The 16,000-nt window shown below is 59.9% G+C and overlaps 2 protein-coding genes across 16 annotated transcripts; one reads left to right on the top strand and one right to left on the bottom strand.

The window, feature by feature from the left end:
* Positions 1 to 281: 281 nt before the first annotated feature.
* LENG8 (leukocyte receptor cluster member 8) lies at positions 282 to 13,109 on the top strand. Of its 15 annotated transcripts, none has more exons than XM_063719679.1 (16): positions 282 to 430; positions 2,389 to 2,481; positions 3,189 to 3,363; positions 3,749 to 3,850; positions 4,874 to 4,984; positions 5,760 to 6,012; positions 6,280 to 6,421; positions 6,695 to 6,898; positions 7,296 to 7,574; positions 7,652 to 7,792; positions 7,961 to 8,246; positions 9,070 to 9,171; positions 9,257 to 9,325; positions 9,426 to 9,555; positions 9,637 to 9,844; positions 11,857 to 13,109. In XM_063719679.1, the coding sequence occupies exons 2-16, from the start codon at positions 2,444 to 2,446 to the stop codon at positions 12,017 to 12,019; spliced, it is 2,403 nt and encodes an 800-aa protein (XP_063575749.1). In that variant the 5' UTR covers positions 282 to 430; positions 2,389 to 2,443; the 3' UTR covers positions 12,020 to 13,109. The 15 variants fall into 15 exon arrangements, with proteins under 15 accessions (XP_063575749.1, XP_002829787.1, XP_063575752.1 ...); XM_002829741.6 differs by having other exon boundaries at positions 287 to 426; XM_063719682.1 differs by having other exon boundaries at positions 287 to 426; positions 6,283 to 6,421.
* On the bottom strand, positions 12,822 to 15,951 carry LENG9 (leukocyte receptor cluster member 9). The gene has a single exon (XM_024237759.3). The coding sequence runs from the start codon at positions 14,582 to 14,584 to the stop codon at positions 13,184 to 13,186; it is 1,401 nt and encodes a 466-aa protein (XP_024093527.2). The 5' UTR covers positions 14,585 to 15,951; the 3' UTR covers positions 12,822 to 13,183.
* Positions 15,952 to 16,000: the final 49 nt, after the last annotated feature.

The raw sequence follows: 16,000 nt of genomic DNA on the forward strand, positions 1-16,000 counted from the left end.
AGAGATCACGCCACTTTACTCTATCGTGGGCGACGACAGAGCAAGAGCAAGACTCCGTCTCCGAGAACAACAACAACAACAAGAAAACAACAACAAAAAAATAAGGCTGCGTGGGAGGCACAAAGAGCTAATGCGGCCACGCTTGTCCCCTCGGGGCCACCGTCCCCACCCAGACTTCCGGCCTGCCTTAAATCGCTCATGCGTAAGTGCGTGGGCAGGAGGGCGGGCTCAAGCGTAGCTCGTGGCGTTCATTGGCTGTGCAGGGCCGAGGGAGGCGGTGCAAGGCCGCCGCGTGACGTCAGGACGCCGCGGTCAGGACGTCGAAGCTAAAGAAGACCAGAGCCAGCCGGGTGGCCGAGCGGTGTCGTGGCCGTGTTGCTAATCGCCTGGGTGGTTGTTGGCCTGTCCCTGCAGCGAAGGGTCCTGGTTGGTAAGGGGAGCGGCGGGCGAGCAGGCTGGCGGGGATAGCATCTCCTTTCGGTCTTGCGCCCCGCGAGCCCTGAGGCCTTCTCGGCCGTCGCAGCAGCAGACGCCGCGCGCGAGCGTCGACAGGGTGTGGCGGGGCAGGGGCAGCCACTGCGCCTGCGCACCGGGCCTGGTTGCGCGTGTTCGGGCTCTAGCGCGCGTGCGCCGTCGTCTTCTACTCTGCGTCCGTCTCCCTCGGAGTTCTCGGGGCCCCGGGGCGCCCCTCACTCGCCGTTGACCGAGTGTTGCCCCGGGCGACCGGCGGCTCCAGCGCGTCTTTCTGGGGCGTGGTGCGCAGGCGCGGCCTGGGCAGTGGCTCCGTGGCTAGTCGTGGGGATCCGGGCGGCCTCCTCCACCCGGCGTCCTCCTTTGCCTTCGCCCAGCCTGCGGGACGGCCAGGTGCTCCCGGGACCTCAGGCCTCGCGTCTGGTGCCTGTCCCTGTTCTTGAGACCAGTCCGGGAGTCCTCTCTCCAGCCCCCAACTCCTGATCTTACCTCTAATGTCCCTTCTGCCCTGGAGCTCCTCTTCCTGTGTCCCCGCCACGATCCCTCGTCTCCACCCACGCCTTGTGTCCTGTTTAAGTTAAGCCTTTGCGTTTCTAGCGTTTCTAGGGCTTTTCCCCAGCTCCAGACTCCCGTTCCTATCCCGTCAACTTGTGAGAATTCCGGTTCTCCTGCGGGATTAATTATCCTACTTATCAGTTATTCTCTCTCGGGAGTTTAGGCTTCTAAATCCTTCCTCCGGAGACACTCCCCTTTTCTTCCAGTTCTCTCTACCCCACTCTTAATTCGTCGAACATGTTTTGGGTCTTCTTTGGCATTCCCAAAGCTTTACGTCCAGACACCCAACCAAGGTGATCCCTTTTCTCTCCCAGCCCTACCCCTGCTTCCGGGAGCCTCCTGTGGAAGCAGGCAGGGGTAGTCCCACTGAGGACTCCCACGTAGGTCTCTTTACTGCCCTTCGGAGACCTTTTTGAAATCAGTGCTAAGAACCCATTTCTTCACGTTGGGGTTCACGTTGGCATTCTCCTCAGGAACGCTCAACGACTACTTGCTTCCAGGGGTAACTTCCGGAAAATCCCTTTTTCCTCTCAACATTTTCTTCTCCAGTATTCTTCCAGCCCCCTCGATGCTCCCTGAAAGGCCTCCCTTTTCACAGAGTTCTCGGAAACCTTTCTACCCTCTCAGCCTTAAGGGTTCCCTCAGACTTCTCATTATAGCATCCATCCTCTTGGTTCAGGTTCCTTTCACAACCCGTATTCCCTAGAATTCTTTTTTTTTTTTTTTTTTTGAGACAGAGTTTCACTCTTGTTGCCCAGGCTGGAGAGCAATGGCACAGTCTCAGCTCACTGCCCTCTGCCTCCTGTGTTCAAGCGATTCTCCTGCCTCGGCCTCCCGAGTAGCTGGGATTACAGGCATATGCCACCATGCCCGGCTAATTTTGTATTTTTAGTAGAGATGGGGTTACTCCATGTTGGTTAGGCTGGTCTCGATCTCCCGACCTCAGGTGACCCGCCCGCCTTGGCCTCTCAAAGTGCTGGGATTACAGGCGTGAGTCACCGCGCCTGGCCCCTAGAATTTTTTTTAGACCTTTTCCCCTTTATGGCAGCACCCCTACCCTCTGGACCTTTCATCACATGGATTTCAGACCCTTTTTCCCTTTGGGAAGTCTGTTCTGGCTTCCCTGTTTCCAAATCCTTGGTTTTCCACCTGGAGCTCTGCAAAGGGGCCAGGGGCTTCCCCTCATACTCCAGCCTTTTTAGTCCACACCCAGAACTCTTCAGATCCTTGATCCCAGTGGCTTCTCTGTCAGCCTCCCCTTTTCTGCCTGGCTTCTCGTGAGTCCATCTACTTTTCTTCACCACTTTGTGACATGTTTTTAGCTCCCCCTTAAGTTTCCCTAACTCATTCTTTTTCTCATAGACAGTGAAAAAGCAGTCTGGCTCCCGAGGTCCACCCCTTATACCCCAAGGTCCAGATGGCGGCCAACGTGGGTGATCAACGTAGCACAGATTGGTTAGTGAGGCGAGAGGGACGGAGGCCAGTCGGGAGGGAAAGAGGAAGCAAGACCCAGTGCTGTCCTCTGGGGTGGGACCTCCCGTGGCCTTAGGGGAAGTGATGCCACAATCCCTGTGGGTGGGGGTGGTGGTGAGGCAAACACAGGGAAGCAGTTGGTTGTGGTGTGGAGAGGGGCAAGCCTTCACCTCTCTGAGCTTTCATTTTTCACAGTACAGCGCTTGCTTTGCAGAATTGTGATGATTCATTCAAGCAAATGTAATTAGGAGGCAGGTTCCCAACACTCAATACACAGTCATTTATTTGTTTTTCTGCTGATTCCTTATTTTTTCTCAAAATAGTGTGATAACCTGCCGACTGGGGTGATGTCAGACAGAATTCATTGATTCATGAAAGACATAGCCCTAGGAGGTGTCAGGGCCTGTGTTCAGTTCTGTGGGTTCTGTTAATTGTTTATTTGTTTGGTTTTAACAACTGCTGTGTGCCAGGCTCTGGGATAAGTACCTTAAGTAGGTGATCTCATTTATCTCTCCCAGCAGACTCTGAAGCAGAAACCCTTTATCAGCATAGTACAGATTAGAAAACTGAGGCTTAGATTGGTAGTAACAGTTAGATATGGGATCCAGGGGCTGGAATTTGCCTCCCAACTTGCCCACGTGTGTACAGTGGGGAGAACAGGTGTGACTTGATGTCCTCTCTCTCTGCAGGTCTTCTCAGTACAGCATGGTGGCTGGGGCAGGCCGAGAGAATGGCATGGAGACACCGATGCACGAGAACCCCGAGTGGGAGAAGGCCCGCCAGGCCCTGGCCAGCATCAGCAAGTCAGGAGCTGCCGGCAGCTCTGCGAAGTCCAGCAGCAATGGGCCTGTGGCCAGCGCACAGGTGACAAGGCCGCATGGGGCTGCGGTACCCTGAGCCAGAGGTTGTGGGAGGGACACAGTCTGGCGTCCTCTTGTATTATTCAGACGGGGTGCTCTGAGGGGAAGCATAAAAAGACGTTCCAGGGTATGTAAATCTGAACAGGGAAAAGTTCTGTTTCCTTGAGGAATCTAGGGTGTGATGTGGTTCTGAAGAGGGAGGCCATGCCCGTGCCCCTGGTCTCTAACGTGCGTGAGTCTCATGGTGGAGACAGTGGCTCACTTTGCAGATACGTGGACCCAGTTTCATCCCTTGGCAATTGGCCACCAGTAAACAGGCTTGCCCTTTGGGGGCCGTGTGCCTGTGGATTTGGGCTGCTGACGGCACATGTGCCTCTCTGTTTCCACAGTACGTGTCCCAGGCAGAAGCCTCAGCTTTGCAGCAGCAGCAGTACTACCAGTGGTACCAGCAGTACAACTATGCCTACCCCTACAGCTACTACTACCCCATGGTGAGTGCCCAGCCGGCGGGGCGGGGCGGGGCGAGGTGGAGTCTGCTGGGACGGGGTGGGCTGGGGCGGGGCGAGGTGGAGTCTGCTGGGACGGGGCGGGGTGGGGCGGGGCAAGGTGGAGTCTGCTGGGACGGGACGGGGCGGGGCGGGCTGGGGCGGGGCGAGGTGGAGTCTGCTGGGACGGGGCGGGCTGGGGCGGGGCGAGGTGGAGTCTGCTGGGACGGGACGGGGCGGGGTGGGGCGGGGCGAGGTGGAGTCTGCTGGGACGGGGCGGGCTGGGGCGGGGCGAGGTGGAGTCTGATGGGATGGGGCCGGGTGGTGGATGGACTGGAGATCCGCAGTGATAACTGCTCAGAAACCCTCTAACTTGCCCAGGAGGTAAATTCCTAGGTCCCCGCCATGAGCCACAAGGTCCTACATACCCGGTTCTGGTCCCTTCTCTCCTCATGCTCATTCTGCCATGGCCATCAAAGCAGAGACCTCCTTGATGCCCGCACGCGCCAGGCCCGCTCTCTCTGTGCCCTGGCTGCAGTGCTGCCTGTGTTGCCGCCTCTTGGAGGTCTCTGCTCAGATGCTGCCTTCAGAGAGCCTCTACCTGACACACTGATGGAAAGTAACATTCCTGCCTTGCAGCCTGTCCCTCTCCCTTTCTTTGCCATCTTATTGTTTCATGATCCTTATTGCTGGATATATTACATGTCGACGTCTCCAGCTGGGCGTGTAATTCCAGCACAAGCTTCATTACAGCATGGGTTTTCCTTTTTATTGTTCTGTCGTAGTGCTTAGAAGAGTTGGCACTCAGTATTGTTGATTATATTCTTCTGAGAACTAGCTAAGTGAGATGTGGGACTGATAGAGGTTTTTCTTTTCTTAATATATGAGAGGATGTGGTGCATTAATATAGTGTAGAGAGAAAGGGGTGAGGAATTGGTAGAGGGCCATGGCTGGTGTAGTTCCTGAGCAGGCTGGGGAAGCGGAAAGGGTAGGCCTCCCACTAAACCCTCCCTCCCTGCGCCTTTGCAGAGCATGTACCAGAGCTACGGCTCCCCTTCCCAGTATGGGATGGCCGGCTCCTATGGCTCAGCCACACCCCAGCAGCCATCCGCACCCCAACACCAAGGGACTCTGAACCAGGTAACATCCTAGCCCAGCTACCATACCCTGCTCAAGCAGAGGAAATGTAGATTTTTGAATGAGCTGTCAATGAGGAATGGCTTGTGCTCCTTAAGCTGCTTTTTTTCTTCCAAGCAACTCCTGACCTGAAAATTAGGAGGACAAAGCATAGTGTTTGAACCTAGGGTGGGTTTAAGGCTGAGCCAAGGCCAGGGCTGAGATGCTGAAAGACATCTCATCTTTTTCCCTAGCATGGTCACCCACAGGCGTGCACACACGGGTTGGGTTTTGCATTTAAGGTGCAGCTTGGAGAAATGGCCGGGCTAGTGCATAGGAGGCAGGTAGACCTGGGTTTGAATCCCAGCTATCCCACCCCTGATGTAATTACTTATGCATCTCAGTCAGCTCTCGAAAGCGGGAAGGATGGTAGCCTCATCCTCGGGCTTCATGAGTGTGTGTGCTCATGTGTGTCTTGTGCTCAGATGGTAGCGCTGGAGTGGGTGTGTTGTCGGTGGCTGTTACTCCAGCATTGAAACGCTGCCAGCTGCCGCTTCATAGCTTAGGGCCCTGGGAAGTTGCTTAGTCTCTGAGCTGGAGCCTTGTCAGCTGTGAAAAGGGTTGTTAACAGATGTTAACCTCAGGGAGTTACTGAGGACTCAAATGAGCACATTTGGGAAGGTCACGGGAGAGTTGAGTGCTGAGTGCTGTGACCACCGTGTCCTCACAGTGAGGGCTAAGTGCCACTAGCCAGCCCCAGAATCTGCCTCCTGTGCTCAGCGCCTGCTTCCTTCTGCAGCCCCCAGTCCCCGGCATGGATGAGAGCATGTCCTACCAGGCTGCCCCTCAGCAGCTGCCGTCGGCTCAGCCCCCTCAGCCCTCAAATCCCCCGCATGGGGCTCACACGCTGAACAGTGGCCCTCAGCCTGGGACAGCTCCAGCCACACAGCACAGCCAGGCGGGGCCCGCCACGGGCCAGGCCTATGGGCCACACACCTACACTGAACCTCCCAAGCCCAAGAAGGGCCAACAGCTATGGAACCGCATGAAGCGTAAGTTGGCAGAGCTACGTGGAGGTCCGAGCGGTTGGGCCCTCATAGAGCTCCTGGGTGTGAGGCCCATGGTGTGTGCTGCTCCTTGTTTCTGGGTGTTGTGATCGCCAGGCTGGGGGTGGGGCTGCTCTGGACCAGGCACGTGTGTGCTGGAGCCCTCCTCTAGAACCTGACTGCTCCTCCCTGCATTTCCACTTCCTCCCGTCCCCTGGGGACCCCTGGATGTGCTGGGGAAGGGCCTAACCATAGCTTTCGCTGCCCTCACAGCAGCCCCTGGGACTGGAGGTCTCAAGTTCAACATCCAGAAGCGACCCTTTGCTGTCACCACCCAGAGCTTTGGCTCCAACGCAGAGGGCCAGCACAGCGGCTTTGGCCCCCAGCCCAACCCTGAGAAAGCTCAGAACCACAGGTGACGTCTGCCCCCTTGCCCCGTCGCAGCCCCACACTCTGCACTCAGCGTCTGTGGTCCAGTCCCACTGGCCAGCTGCCCACCCTGAGCCTCAGTGTGCGCCTCTGAAAAGGGCAGAAGGACCCTCCCTTGGGGGTTGCTGTGAGCACTGAAGGAGACAGAAGGAAAACATGGGGACTGTGTCCCGCTGTGTGTCAGCTCAGAGTGGTGGTGGGGATGGTCTTTTGAGTTTGGGATCCTCTCCAGCTGAGCCCCTCATCTGTCCTCCCGCAGCGGGTCCTCTGCCCGGGGGAACCTGTCTGGGAAACCCGATGACTGGCCCCAGGACATGAAAGAGTACGTGGAGCGCTGCTTCACCGCCTGTGAGTCGGAGGAGGACAAGGACCGCACGGAAAAGCTGCTCAAGGAGGTGCTGCAGGCGCGGCTGCAGGACGGCTCGGCCTATACCATTGACTGGAGCCGGGAGCCCTTGCCGGGGTTAGTCTGGGTGGGGAACATAGGTGGGAGGGTGGTGCTGTGAGAGGCATGGGCTGGGTATGGAGGTAGGAGAGTTGGGGGTCCCAGGTACCAGGAGCTCCAAAGAGAAATGAACCGGAAAGTTGGATCCTGGGGGAATGAAGTCCTGGTTGGAGGGAAGCCGGTGGGGTGGGGTGGGGACCATGGATGCCGGAGAGGTGTGCGTTGCTCAGTGGTTAAGCGCACCCTCTGGACACGGAAAGCCTGGGTTTGCATCTCATTTTTGCACTGTAATAGCTGAGCCGCCTGGTAAGTGCCTTTCCTTTTGGAGGTGGGTCGGTACATTGAGGGAGGTGGTGTTGGCCGTCCTGCTGGTGTCTGGCGGGGTTGGTGACGCCCTGCCCTGCTGTATTCTCAGGCTGACCCGGGAGCCTGTGGCTGAGAGCCCTAAGAAGAAGCGGTGGGAGGCCGCTAGCAGCCTTCACCCTCCTAGAGGGGCAGGCTCGGCGACAAGGGGCGGGGGTGCCCCGTCCCAGCGAGGGACGCCCGGGGCCGGGGGTGCTGGTCGAGCCCGGGGCAACAGCTTCACCAAGTTTGGCAACCGCAACGTCTTCATGAAGGACAACAGCTCTTCTTCCAGCACAGACTCCCGCTCCCGCTCCTCCTCCAGGTCCCCGACGCGCCACTTCCGCAGAAGGTACTGAGGCTCCCGGCTGGGGTTGTGTGTGGGCGGGGGAGGCGTTTCAGGCCTGACCCTCCTGCTTCTTCCTGCAGTGATTCCCACTCAGACTCCGACAGTTCCTACTCAGGGAATGAGTGTCACCCTGTGGGCCGCAGGAACCCGCCCCCTAAGGGCCGGGGCGGTCGAGGGGCCCATATGGATCGGGGCCGAGGCAGGGCGCAGCGTGGGAAGAGGTGAGACTGTGAGGGCTTGAGACACGGGCCAGGGTGGAGGAGGGTACTGGGGACCCATGGGAGAAGGAGGAAGAGGGCCAGACAGGTGGACAGCCAGCTGCCAAAGAGGCGAGGCTGAAGGGTGGCTGGAGACACCTGTCCCGCTCACGGCCCCTCATCCCTTCCTAGGCACGATCTGGCTCCCACTAAGCGCAGTCGAAAGAAGATGGCGGCGCTGGAGTGTGAGGACCCGGAGCGAGAGCTGAAGAAGCAGAAGCGGGCAGCCCGCTTCCAGCACGGTCACTCCCGCCGCCTGCGCCTCGAGCCCCTGGTGCTGCAGATGAGCAGCCTGGAGAGCAGCGGGGCTGACCCTGACTGGCAGGAGCTGCAGATCGTGGGCACCTGCCCTGACATCACCAAGCACTACCTGCGCCTCACCTGTGCCCCCGACCCGTCCACCGTGCGCCCTGTGGCAGTAAGTGCCCGGCAGGGCAGTTCTGCTCTGTGAGGCCGTGCTGGCTCAGGACTTGGGGGAGCCGACCCAGAGAGGAGGGTGGTAGAGGCCACACGGGGACTCTGGTATGGCAGGGGAAGCTCGGCCAGAGACGCCTCGGCTGGTCGGCGTTCTGAGAAGAGCGCAAAGGCACACTGCTGCCCTGGAGCCCTGCGTGGCGGGTGTGCAGCTTGGCCGGCGAATCGCTTGACCTCTGGGCCGTGGTCCCTGGCTTAGGTGACACGGAGCATAAAGCCTTCTTCCAGGCCCGTGGTCTGTGGGGCATGTGGGGCTGTGCTTCCAGTGTTTGGTGTAGTCACTGTTCTGCAGAACACGTGAACAGCCATGTGCTTATAAGGAAATGGGTGTGGAGGTGGCCACTCTTAACCCATGTCTTGTGGGGTTTTTTTTCTTTTTTTGGAAGAGAATCTTGCTCTGTCGCCCAAGCTGGAGTGCAATGGCGCGATCTTGGCTCACCGCAGCCTCTGCTCCCTGGCTTCAAGCGATTCTCCTGCCTCAGCCTCCCTAGTGGCTGGGATTACAGGCATCCGCCACTACGCCTGGCTGATTTTTGTATTTTTAGTAGAGATGGGGTTTTGCCATGTTGGCCAGGTTGGTCTCAAACTCCTGACCTCAGATGATCCACACGCCTCGGCCTCCCAAAGTGCTGGGATTACAGGCGTGAGCCACTGCGCCTGGCCTTTTTTTTTTTTTAAATGTTGCAACTCTCCCACCAAATAAGTGGAAGCCCTTGGCCACCCTACCTGAGTTGTACTCCTAGTGTTAATTCAGTTCCCTTTTCCAGGTTTTGAAAAAGTCGCTGTGCATGGTCAAGTCCCACTGGAAAGAGAAGCAGGACTATGCGTTTGCCTGCGAGCAGATGAAGTCGATCCGGCAGGATCTGACGGTGAGGCTCGCGCTGGGAGGGGCCTGGCCTCAGCCAGTCCTGCCTCCCGCTGCTTGTGACTCTTGTTCTCGCCCCGCCACCCCAGGTGCAGGGCATCCGCACCGAGTTCACGGTGGAGGTGTACGAGACCCATGCCCGGATCGCCTTGGAGAAGGTGAGCTGGCCTCTGCGGGCCTCCCCAGCCCCTTTCCTGCTGCTGTTCTGCCCTCAGCACCCTCACTCTGCTCTCCTCCCTCTGTGCCTCTGCCTTCCAGGGTGACCATGAAGAGTTTAACCAGTGCCAGACGCAGCTCAAGTCGCTGTATGCTGAGAACTTGCCTGGCAATGTGGGCGAGTTTACTGCCTACCGAATCCTCTATTACATCTTCACCAAGAACTCGGGAGGTGAGGCCCAGTCCCCAGGACGGAGGCCGTGGTACCCAGGCTTGAGCCCTGCTGACTTCACCCTCTTTGTCTCGGTGCTAGACATCACCACGGAGCTGGCATACCTCACACGAGAACTGAAGGCAGATCCTTGCGTGGCCCACGCCTTGGCATTAAGGACAGCCTGGGCCCTGGGCAACTACCACCGCTTTTTCCGGCTCTACTGCCACGCACCCTGCATGTCTGGCTACCTCGTGGACAAGTTTGCAGATCGGGAACGCAAGGTCGCCCTCAAGGCCATGATCAAAACGTATGTGGTGCCAAGCTCCCTTCTGCCCTTGCTCTTCCTATCCTTCCGCCTCACACCGCCCCTCAGACCAGCTCCTGGCCGCAGGCCTCCCCCAGTCCCCAACCCTTGTCCTGGTCCGTCCTTCCCCATCATCTTTCTCCATTCAGCCCTCCCCTCTCCAGTTCCTCTTGCTCTCCTTGTTGGTCACCTCTGTGTTCTGGGTCACTCCTCCCCCTCTCCCCACTGTTCCCAGCTCACTGCCTCTGGGGCCTCTTCTCCACCCGGTCTGTGCGTCTCTTCCTCCCGTTCTCTCCTGCCTGGACCCCCTAGTTCACTCCTTGCCCTGGGCTTCCTCAGAACTCTGAGGTCTCTGCTTTCTCAGCTTGTCGCTGTGCTCCCACCACAGAGACCATCTAGACAGCCTCTGGTCTAACAGGACAAGGCCCAGTCCCACTCAGCTCCTTTGAGAGCACCAGAAACGCTTAGGGAGACACCTATGTTGAGGCCACACTGGGCACAGTGCCAGAGGCCCCTGGTCAGGCCATGCCCCTGCAGTGTCCTTCGTTCACTAGACATTGCGCCTGGCTTGCTGTGGGTAGGGATGAGTTGCTTGACTGATGTTTAGACGCATGGTTCTGTCTGGTGATTGAAGTGCCCAGGCGACATTGGGCAATGTCAAGAGAGGTTTTCGTTTGTCACAGCAAGGGGATGTTCTTGGCATCTAGTGAGTGGAGGCCAGGGATGCTGCCCTGCCACTGCCATTGGGCCCTAGAGCTCAGTCTTGCCAAGGTGGAGGAATTCTGGTCGAAGAGGTCGACCGGTAGACTGGAGAGGCCTTGAGTGCCTGGCCAGGTGGCCCTCCGTGTGAGCTTATCGTCACAGCATGGAGGCCTTGAGTGCCTGGCCAGGTGGCCCCTCCGTGTGAGGTTATCGTCACAGCATAGTTTGGAGCTAGGGAGGGACTGTCAGCCTGGAGGTTAGGAGACTTATTCTGGAATCTAGTGTGGGTCAAGCCAACTTCAGGGAGAGGCTGAGCCAGGGCAGGAGTCACAGGAGCAGACGAGGATGTGGGGTGTCGTGCACAGAGCTCCATGACCAGCTTGGGAAGTTAGAAGGAAGGGGAGGCAGGAGGCTGCTTAGTCTGCTGCCATGATGGGCCCCATGAATGGTGGCTCTCAAGCTTCTGTGCTACACAGGGGCGTGTGGTTGGGCGAGTGTCCTTGTTGATACCTAATTGGCCTTGGTTGGGAACATAGCCATGAGTGCCCCTCGTGGGTGGGGCCCTAGTCTGTCATTGACCTCATTGTGTCAGCACCTTCCCCCCAAGGAGGCTGACCCTGCCCTGCCAGCTGAGACTGGGAGACGGAGTGGGCTCTGATCCCAGGGCCTCCATGAAAGCTCTGGCTTTGGAGCAGAAGCGGGTTATAGGACTTAGTGCCCCTCACTCGGTGCCTTGGCCTGCTGTGTGTGTGGAAAGGGTAGGGCTGCACCCTGTGGAAGAGGGTTCAGGGAGCTCTGAGGACCTGGCTCGTGCTAGATGCTCAGTCAGTAATGTCTCTTAGCAGCCGGAAGTGTGTAGTGGTGAGTGCTAAGGCTGGCACCCCTGTGCCTGGCTTCCCAAAGACACTGCAATGCAGGGCAGGGGAAGCAGCAAGGGCTGGGTCCCCACGGTGGCCCTGGCAGCCCTGCCATCCCCATCCCCTGCCGCGTGCTGCTCCCTCCATCTGGCCCCTGCCCCTGAGCCAGTGGAGGAGCCCGCTGGGCCCTTCCCTTCCTGTCCCCTCTCCTCCCTGGCCCCCTGCACAGGTAAGTGAGGGCGAGGGGGGGCACAGCTGGGGACTGGGGCCACTAACCCCACCCCGGGCCCCCCCGAGCCCCTGAGGTGGGGAGGCTGGGAGGCGGGTGGGGAAGCCAGCAGGCACTGTGCTGAGGAAATCCTGTGGGTACCCGAATGGGGGGGCTTCCCCGCTCGTGGGGCCCTCCCCTGCCCGCCCGCCCGCCCGCCTCATCACCTTCTCCTCTTGTCTCCATAGCTTCCGCCCTGCGCTGCCAGTCTCCTACCTGCAGGCCGAGCTGGCCTTCGAGGGCGAGGCCGCCTGCCGGGCCTTCCTAGAGCCCCTGGGCCTGGCCTACACGGGCCCGGACAACTCCAGCATCGACTGCCGCCTCAGCCTGGCGCAGCTGTCAGCCTTCTGAGCACCCAGCGAGGAGGGGCGGGGGCAGGGGCTGCAGCCCCCAGCGCTGCCTTTTCGGATTCTGTTTTTGAGCCGTGGACTTGGGTTGTAAATTTATTTGTGGGGAGTGGGCTCCAGGAAGAGCCACCGTCCCTGCCCCCGTTTTCCCACCGGGGAGTCTGTACAGAGATTTTTCTACGTTTTTATTTTTTGCCTCAGAGGGATGGGATTGGGGAGGAGGGGATGGGCAGCGGAGGGTTGGGGGCATGGTCTGCAGGCTCATCTGTGTCCGCCTTTCACTCCACTAATGCTGTCTCAGTGTTTTCTCTCTCTCTCTTTCGAGCTTGCACTCCGGTACCCGACCCGGCGCCCTGGCCCATCCCATGCCGGGGGGCCAGTGGAAAGAAGACAGGCCGTCCAGCCCGTGCCCGCCTGCGGCGGGGGCATCCAGCAAGCCCGCCCACCGCCCGCTGCCTCACCTGCTTCGCCACAGACTCTTGTTCCCAGCCCCTTGGGGCCTCCGTGTTTGGGGTGAGGGGAGCTGCTTAGAGACTGTGCCCGTCCTCGGCCCCCCACCCTGAAGTGCCAGCACCACCAGCACCAGATCCTCCGCCGCCACACCGCACTGAGGACACGCCGGCCGGGCCGCCTCGTCTCAAGTTGTATAAAGTTGTCTCCGTGTCCCCTCCTCCCTCTATCCCCAATGTTTCTTCTGATTTTTTTTTCCCCTTCCCTCCCTCTTCTCCGCATTCCTCCCTTGGTTCAGCACAGGTAAAATGGTTCCCCTCCCTCCCTGCCTTCATGGATCACCAGCTCACGTCATGTTGCCTTCTCTTTTCTTTGTGTGTGTGTTTATTTAAGTTACTTTTCTTCCTCCTCTCCCTTTTCTTTTTGGCCCTCCCTCCCTCCCTCTTCTGCCATGTAACTGGAGGATGTGCTATGAGTTTGCAAACAGCTGGACTGTCAGGCTGCTTTTTTTCCAGATGTTCCTCCTCTGCCTCCCCTTCCCCTCCTCTCCCCTCCCTTTCCTTCCTTCCTTCCTTTCCTTGGAGCACTGAGCACCATTTGGAAGCTTGAGAGAAACCAAAATTAAAGAGAGAGAGAGAGAGAGAGCGCGCACGCTCCCGCTTTGTCTTTCCTGTGTGGGCTGTTTGCATCCATTGTCTCCTTCAGAGGTCTGGGGGTGTCACTCCAGGGGGATCTCAGCCAGGGGCTGGAAAGGCCCCCCTGTCCTCCCTATACGGCACAGCCAGAGTGTCTGCAGGGGCTGGCACCCCACTTCCTGGCTGAGGGTGAACTCCAGCTTGGGGAGGTGCACCTGGGAACCATGGGGCACCTTGGCCACGGTGAGGTGGGGGTGCAGCTGCCCTGGAGACTGTAGTGTACTCAGCCCCTCGGCTTCCAGCCTCTGGCTCAGCACTTGTGCCATGCCATCCAGTGTGGGAGAGGGTGGGGCACAGAGCACATGCGGGCCCAGGAGGACCAGCTTCCTAAAGCTCAGCCGAGGGGGTGCATTTAGCCCCGGGGCCAAGAGGGCCCGTCTCAGAGCTCCGATGGCAGCCGCCTCCTCCCCAGCGCCTGCCAGTCGCAGCAGGGCCAGGGTCAGGTGTAGGTTCTGGGTGGGCACTAGGAAGTTGGCGCAGTGTGGGGCCACGTGGACCAGGTATTCCTGGGCCTTGGTCACTTCTGCTTGTAGCCCAGTCTCGGTCACCATGAGGGCCACAAAATGTGTGGGGCGCGGTTGGCAAGGCGCTGCAATACTAAGGCGGGCCCCTTTGTCCTCGGGCCAGGCCCCAGGACCCCACTTGGCTTCTGTCTCCTCAGCGGAGCCCCCCGGGACTCCCAGGGCCTGTGCTTCCTTGCCCCCCAGCAATGTGGTCCTGGCGGCTGCTGTTGGCTTCAGTGCCCCCTCAGTCACAGCAGCTGTGCCCAGCGCCCTCTCCTGGGCCGCCTCCAGCTCTCCGGGTTCCTCCACGCCTGGTTCCTGGTGCCCTGTGCAGAGCGGCCTTGTGCTCTCTCGCTTGGGGGCAGCCTGGGCCTCCTGACCTGTCCCCGCCAGTGTCCACTCGACATCCTCCGCCCTGTGGGCGCCCTCGGTGTTCGGTGCGTCCAGGATGGTGGGCCCGCGTCCCGCCGCCGAGCCAGAGCCAAAGACGAGGTCGGTGCGCGAGGCGCGGTCCCACACAAGGCGGCCGCGGAAGCGGAAGAAGCGTACGCGGTGCTGGGGCACTGCCAGCACGCCCGGCCCGAGCGCCGCCAGCGGCTGGTCCCAGCAAAAGGCGCTGAAGGGCTCCTCGCGCACGCCCAGAAAGCGGTCGACGTAGCCCACCGAGAAGTCGGCGGGGTCGAGGCGCGGGTCCCAGCGGATGCGCTGGATGACGTCCGCGGCTGTGCGCAGCGGCGGCTTCTTGGCCCCGGCCTCCGGCTGCGCCTCGCCGCCAGGCGGCGCCGGCGCCCCAGGGTGGGGCTGGCGGCAGCGGGCGCCGAAGCGGCAGCGGCCTTCCAGGAAAAAGCGGCAGGCCGGCGGGGGCGCGGGTTCCGTGGTGGGGGCTTCCTGCGGCAACTCCGGCTCTCTGGCCGCTGACATGGGTGCGGGGAACTGGCACGCCCGCCGCGCAGACCAGGTCGCCCCGCACGGAGGGCGGCTCCCCTTGGATGCACCGAGCCTCACCAGACAGTCAGCGGCCCGCGCTCCGGCCCAGCTCAGGGGACCACGCCGCGGGCTCTCGCGAGGACTCTGGCCCAGTCCCTCCTTCGTGGAGAGCCAGACACCGCTGCTCTGGGACTTGCCGGCTGCGCCCTCCCCCAGAGCCAGGAAAGCAAGCTGCCTAAAGGCTGCGGCCGTCTCGGTCTCCCGGAGCTCTTGGGCGCCTGGCCCCGCCCCTTTCCCGGTGATTCATGTGTGCGGCCTCTTTCCGGGTGATTTACATGTAATGCCCCGCCCCTTTCAGGATGATTACGTGTGCCTCGCCCTTTAGGTGATTTACATGTAGTACCCCGCCCCGTTCCCGGTGATTTACATGTGGTGCCCCGCCCCTTTCCTAGTGATTTACGAGTGCCCCGCCCCTTTTAGGTGATTTTCATGTATGCCTCTCCCTTTCCCAAGTGATTTACATGAGCTCCCGCTCCTTTCAGGGTAATTTACATGTAATTCCCCGCCCCTTTCCTGGTGATTTACGAGTGCCCTACCCCTTTTAGGTGATTTACATGTGTGCCTCTCCCCTTCTCAAGTGATTTACATGTGTCCCGCCCCCTTCCGGGTGATTTACATGCGTGCCCTGGCCCTTTCCCAGTGATACTTTTGTGCTGCCTCTTTCCGGGTGGTTTACGTGTGTGCTCTGTCCGTTTTCAGGTGATTCACGTGTGCCTGGCCCCTTTTTAGGTGATTTACATGTGGTGCCCCGCCCCTTTCTGATTTACCTGTGTGCCCCGCCCCTGAGGGGGACGTCTTTAGAGAACCTGGACCCGCCCTCAGTCCAAGTGATTTACATTTGCAGCCCCGCCCCTCTGGGAAACAAGAGAACCTGGCCCCTCAGTCCAAATCATTTGCATGTTCGGCCCCATCCCTCCGGGACCTTAAAGAACCGAGATGCCTGCGGACCCTTCCCCCACAGAGACCAGGCCCCTACTGCTCTAAAAGGGTTCTCAGGCACTTCTCTCTGCAGCCGCTCCCAGAGTAAACGGCGGCTCCGCCCGGTCGGAGTCCACCTGAGGCGTTCAGGGCCAGAACGACTCCCGGGGCTGTAGCACTCTGCAGCCCCGCCTCGGCTGACCCCGCGGTGGCTGAGTCTGGCCCGGCCCTAGGACCACGTCCGGCCGGCGGTGGCGCTCAGTATTTGATGAACTGGATTGCGGAAGCGGCCGCCTCTGCAAGGGGCACCGCCTGGCCACTTCCTCGGGCTCTCTTAAAGGAGCCGCACCCCCACCCGAGGGCAATCATCCGACTCGGACCAGGCCTCCCGGTGACACCTCCGGCTCTCAGAGGCGCCAGGACCCTATCATT

This window comes from Pongo abelii, chromosome 20 (assembly GCF_028885655.2).
Source record: "Pongo abelii isolate AG06213 chromosome 20, NHGRI_mPonAbe1-v2.0_pri, whole genome shotgun sequence".
In the NCBI taxonomy this organism is placed as follows: domain Eukaryota; kingdom Metazoa; phylum Chordata; class Mammalia; order Primates; family Hominidae; genus Pongo; species Pongo abelii.

What these genes read in the sequence shown, in the direction of transcription:
- LENG8 (XM_024237757.3), top strand. Translation starts at nt 2,444, where the DNA reads ATGGCGGCCAACGTGGGTGATCAACGTAGCACAGATTG. An exon ending in GGCCTGTGGCCAGCGCACAG is followed by an intron (nt 3,364 to 3,748) that starts GTGACAAGGCCG and finishes CTGTTTCCACAG; the next exon opens with TACGTGTCCCAGGCAGAAGC. An exon ending in ACAGCTACTACTACCCCATG is followed by an intron (nt 3,851 to 4,873) that starts GTGAGTGCCCAG and finishes GCGCCTTTGCAG; the next exon opens with AGCATGTACCAGAGCTACGG.
- LENG9 (XM_024237759.3), bottom strand. Translation starts at nt 14,584, where the DNA reads ATGTCAGCGGCCAGAGAGCCGGAGTTGCCGCAGGAAGCCCCCACCACG.